General features: G+C 43.2%; 1 protein-coding gene across 3 annotated transcripts in view; it reads left to right on the top strand.

The window, feature by feature from the left end:
* LOC111977612 (SEC14 domain and spectrin repeat-containing protein 1) overlaps nucleotides 1–4,329 on the top strand; it is a 26,543-nt gene extending 22,214 nt beyond the window's left edge. For all 3 annotated transcript variants that reach the window (XM_024007137.2, XM_024007119.2, XM_024007126.3), the window contains exons 15-20: nucleotides 1,410–1,569; nucleotides 1,757–1,838; nucleotides 2,011–2,133; nucleotides 2,233–2,424; nucleotides 3,179–3,309; nucleotides 3,594–4,329. In XM_024007137.2, the coding sequence (XP_023862905.1) occupies nucleotides 1,410–1,569; nucleotides 1,757–1,838; nucleotides 2,011–2,133; nucleotides 2,233–2,424; nucleotides 3,179–3,309; nucleotides 3,594–3,876 (971 nt within the window). In that variant the 3' untranslated portion in view covers nucleotides 3,877–4,329. The remainder of the gene's footprint in view (nucleotides 1–1,409; nucleotides 1,570–1,756; nucleotides 1,839–2,010; nucleotides 2,134–2,232; nucleotides 2,425–3,178; nucleotides 3,310–3,593) is intronic.
* Nucleotides 4,330–5,550: the final 1,221 nt, after the last annotated feature.

Below are 5,550 nucleotides of genomic sequence, written 5' to 3'. Positions count from 1 at the left end.
TTAAGACATCTACTTTGTGCATGACACAGGTCACGTTTCCAACATTGTTTACAGCCAAATTATTTCACTTATATATCACTGTATCACAATTGCAGTGGATCAGAAGTTTACATACACTAAGTTGACTGTGCTTTAAACAGCTTGGAAAATCCAGAAATTATGTCATGGCTTTAGAAGCTTCTGATAGGCTAATTGACATAATTTGAGTCATTGTGGATGTACCTGTGGATGTATTCAAGCCTACCTTCAAACTCAGTGCCTCTTTGCTTGACATCAAGGGAAAATCAAAAGAAATCAGCCAGACCTCAGAAAAAAAACTGGTAGACCTCCACAAGTCTGGTTCATCCTTGGAGCAATTTCCAAATGCCTGAAGGTACCACGTTCATCTGTACAAACAATAGTACGCAAGTATAAACACCATGGGACCACGCAGCATCATACCGCTCAGGAAGGAGACTCGTTCTGTCTCCTAAGATGAACGTACTTTGGTGCGAAAAGTGCAAATCCATCCCAGAACAACAGCAAAGGACCTTGTGAAGATGCTGGAGGAAACAGGTACAAAAGTATCTATATCCACAGTAAAACGAGTCCAATATCGACATAACCCGAAAGGCCGCTCAGCAAGGAAGAAGCCACTGCTCCAAAACCGTCATAAAAAAAGACAGACTATGGTTTGCAACTGCACATGGGACAAGATCGTACTTTTGGAGAAATGTCCTCTGGTCTGATGAAACAAAATAGAACTGTTTGGCCATAAGACCATCGTTTTGTTTGGAGGAAAAAGGGGGATGCTGCAAGCCAAAAGACACCATCCCAACCGTGAAGCACGAGGTGGCAGCATCATGTTGTGGGGTGCTTTGCTGCAGGAGGGAATGGTGAACTTCACAAAATAGATGGCATCATGAGGGAGGAAAATTATATGGATTATTAAAGCAACATCTCAAAACATCAGTCAGGAAGTTAAATCTTTGGTCGCAAATGGGTCTTCCAAAGGGACAATGCCAACCATACTTCCAAAGTTGTGGCAAAATTGGCTTAAGGACAAAAAGTCAAGGTATTGGAGTGGCCATCACAAGCCCTGACCTCATCCGTATAGAAAATTTGTGGGCAGAATTGAAAAAGCGTGTGCGAGCAAGGAGGCCTACAAACCTGACTCAGTTACACCAAAGCTCTGTCGGAGGAAATGGGCCAAAATTCACTCTAACCGACAAACTATCGTTTGTTAACAAGAAATTTGTGGAGTGGTTGAAAAACGAGTTTTAATGACTCCAACCTAAGTGTATGTAAACTTCCGACTTCAACTGTAGATGGATAACTGCAAGAATAAGGTTTGGTTMGAATATTTTATAACTATCAGTAGTGTTAGTTTGGTTATTGAGGAATATTCTCTGCTGTGATGCTCTGTCCAGAGGGATCCCTGGCAGGCCTRAGGGAGAAAGGTCAGGTCGTGATGGATCAGATGTCYAACCAGACAACCTGGTCCTATGGGAAGGACGTGCCCATTGAGAACAAAGAAAACATTGATCATATCCAAGGAGTTATGGAGGACATGCAACTCCGGAAACAAAGGTTTGCCCAGATGTCTTTTTTTCCTGAGCGGGCAGGGCTGCAGCTGCTCCAGATAATGCTGAAGTTGTTTACAAAGCTTCCACGAGTCAGACAATTTMTGGAATATCATAGAATTTTGGCCGTTGCCATGGATATTGACATGGAAATGACCATTGTCATGTTTTAAGAGTGTTTTGGTTCTGTCTAGATGTGAAGACATGGTGGATGTGAGGAGACTGAAGATGCTTCAGATGGTCCAGCTTTTCAAGTGTGAGGAAGATGCATCACAGGTCAGTCTATGGACCTTCCCTTCTTCATCTCTGTCAGTCTGTTTGTTAGTTTAATCTTTGGTTCTGGGTTGCATATTTCAACATGTCACTGATGTGTTGTATTGTWATTATTGACATATTGTTTTTGTTGTTAAGAAGACCTTGTAAACCTCATACCTGTGTTGATTCCCAGGCGGTGGAGTGGCTTGGTGAGCTGCTGGATGCTCTCCTGAAGACCCACATCAGGCTCGGGGACGATGCACAGGAAACCAAAGCGCTGCTGGAGAAACACAAGAAATTTGTGGATGTTGCACAGGTACTGATCTCTCGTGGCAAGCTGTTGACATACATGTACAGAACACAACCCTGAACACATTAACACAACCCTGATCATCTCCCTCTCTCTGTGTTTCAGAGCACCTATGACTACGGCCGTCAGCTGCTTCAGGCSACGGTGGTGTTGTGTCAGTCTCTACGCTGCACCACGCGCTCCTCTGGTGACACCCTGCCACGCCTCAACCGGGTCTGGAAACAGTTCACTGTCACCTCTGAGGAGAGGGTTCATCGGCTGGAAATGGCATGCTCTTTCCACACCGCAGCTGAGAAGGTGGGTGGAGAATGGACAATAGTTACTGGAAAGAATGAGACACCAAGAAAAGGCTTTTTCGAGTCTATGGAAAACCTATGGGTTGTGGGGTTTCATGACAGAARGTAGTGATGACAGGCAACACTCAATCCAACATTTTAGGTAAACAATTAGCAACTGAACTCCAGAGCAGCCTCTTTAATGATCAGTGTTGTAGTGAGTCCAGTCTCGAGACCATATATTGAGTGTCTCGGTCTTGTCTCTGTGTTGGACACATTTTTACTTAGTCTTGACTCGTCTCGGACAATGAGGACTCGTCATTTCTTCCCGAGAGCAGCCAAGACCAGCGGAGTAAAAGACTCATAATTATCAGCTCCCATTCAGTCAGCCATAAAACCACTTTGCCAGGCCAAACAACCACACTCCTTTCATGACACTGTCTTATTATCACCTATTAAAACCTGGGCGTCCTACTTTACTGGTAACATTACTGTCCTTTACTTTCATTGAAAAATATCCAAAACTTTGTTGCGCTCATCGGAATTTCCTTCGATTCGCTGRTAGGGAAGAGTGGGGGAAATTGTTTGAAAGTTGYGCTCACTAGGCTATTATTAAGGGGAGACCGGGGAAGTTGWAACATATTTTGTATTTTTATCTATTMTAGACCTGTTTGGGTTAGTGGTGTTTGTGGCTCTCTGTTTTCACCATTCTGAATGTCTAAAGAATCCAWATGTTGTTCTGAAATATGAACACAACACTGTCTTCTCCATCCCAGGTGCTGGTCCAAGCCAGCCCAGAGCAGGGTGATCTCCCAGTGGAGGTGGAGCAGGAGACCTATGAGGAGGTGGAGACAGTGGGGAAGGCTCTACTGGACAGACTCACTGTCCCTGTTATATTCCCAGATGGGTAAGAAACAGAGGACAGGTCACACTAAAACCTACATGACTTTAGTGACTCCCTGAAACTTGTCATGGTGCGGATTAACGTCAATGCTGGTAAAGTTATTTCCAATTTACTCCTCAAGTACCAAACTTAATTTACACTGGCAACTGATGTTATCCATCCACTATAACCATTTATCAATGTAGAGTGTACATGAAGATGTTTGAAGATCTAATGATGCATGCCACTTTAAGAGGAGAGCTGATGCCTTGTTGTTGATTCCTTCCCTCCGCTATGTCCCCCTTTAGGAGTGAGCAGTACTTCGGCAGCCCAGGAGACATGGCGTCCTCTGCTGTACACATCCGGGACAAGATGAAGCTGGTGGAGGACAGGAAACTGACTCTGCACGAGGAAGATGAAGATGAAGAAGACGTTGAGCAGCTACAGTGTTCGTATGATCAGATACATGACCAGAACAAAGAACTACAAGAAGATGAGGAACTACAAGATGACCAGGAACTACAAGAAGTGGACAAAGAACTACAAGATGGAGAGGAACTGGAACTGGAGACGAACACTCAGAAAAGCTAATGGAGCACCTTGAACAGCTAACCTAGTCCCAGATCAGTTTGTGCTGTCTCGACAAATCCTATGGCCATTGGCGTGACAATCATAGGAGTTTACAAGACAGCATAAACAGATCTGGGACCAGGCTACAGAGCAGCAGCAGCCAGCAGTCCACCAGAGATTCAGGACAGGAAAGAACACCTCTGACATTTGTCATCATGTCAACACAGCGCCTGACCATAACGTGCTCCAGAACTAAAATCCTGTCAATCACCCGGTGTGACTGCATTCCTTCCATCTGTTGTACTCTGCCTCGCCAAGCCATATTAACTTACTAAGAGCAGTTAAAGATAGAATATGGTTCTGAGATCAACTTACATTGCTTACCGCACATGACATGGAGATGAGGGGAGGAAACAAAAATGAAGAGGCTGAAAGCACTGACTGTACTGAAATGGACTATTTCCCTTAAAGCTTTACCTTGCCTGTCGCTTGTCCCTCTTAAGTCGCGTTCACACTGCACGTAGCCCAGGGCTAGTTTTCAACCAGGGTTAAGGTTTGCCCTGGGCTAAGAACATGTAGTGGGAAAAGCCCTTAAGACAGTTGACTCGAGCTTTTACATGGTGCTACTAAACCTTCTAGAATGTACAGAAAGCAAAGCATCATCTATCTCTCCTTTTACCTTACAGGTGCTGTAGAGTTTCTAGGCCGKTCTCTTTGTCAGACTGCCTTGTTTGACTATAAGCAATGTATTTTATATTTTCCCACTGTTGTTTTTCTTCCCCCGCAATACCTTCACGTGTAAAAAGATGTCAGTAATGTAAATTCATTCTGAAGGCGTTTGAATAAGGCACTAACTGCCCAGCCGACTGTTTCCGGTGTAGACAGACTGTTGTATATTGCGCAGATGGATGGGTGCCGTCAACCAGCTTTTAAGACATTTAGGCTGTGTTACTTGTATGCATCAAGGTACAATGTAARATCAGAGCTTTGTTATAAACCTAGATTAGAGTGGTAGATCCAGGGCTTTGTTTTTATTAATAAAATGTGATTTGGAAAATTAGGCTTCATCTCTTCATAGTTGTCATTCTAATTTGTAAGTCGCTCTGGATAAGAGCGTCTGCTAAATGACTTAAATGTAAATGTAATGTATACATAAAGTACATATGCCTTTTGCATTGTGAGGCATGCTATTGAAATATTAATTCTATATTTATTTTGTTTTGTATATTGGTATTTTACATATCAGTGAAAGTCATAATGCTTGTTGTTTTTAGGTTTGCGAGGCTTATCATATATTTCTTGAAAATTGGGGTCCTGTGAAATAAACAAGCAAACATTTGAAAGATTTCTTGGAGAGAATGTAATTATTTGACCATTGTCTTGTAAGACTATGCTTAAAACATATCATGCTTAACATTATATTTTACACAAAGGCTTATTTTACAGAATAACTTAACTTTACCAGTTGTCAGATTGAATAGGACATACACTCTTGCCCTGGTGGCCCCCTGTTTGACCCTGAGTGAAAGACCATCATTGACCGTCAGGTTTTTATCCCCAACCCCCTCATCACTCATGTCACTGTCACAAAGCTGCAAGAGCACATCAAGAAACTGAAGATCAAGGCACCAGGGGAGGACACTATCGACACCGCACATTTCCCCAAGCCCTGGAAGTCGGCGGTTGTCACAATGA

This window comes from Salvelinus sp. IW2-2015, linkage group LG2 (assembly GCF_002910315.2).
Source record: "Salvelinus sp. IW2-2015 linkage group LG2, ASM291031v2, whole genome shotgun sequence".
In the NCBI taxonomy this organism is placed as follows: domain Eukaryota; kingdom Metazoa; phylum Chordata; class Actinopteri; order Salmoniformes; family Salmonidae; genus Salvelinus; species Salvelinus sp. IW2-2015.
The sequence above is the reverse complement of the archived record's forward strand: the minus strand, read 5'-3'. Positions and strand labels throughout refer to the sequence as shown.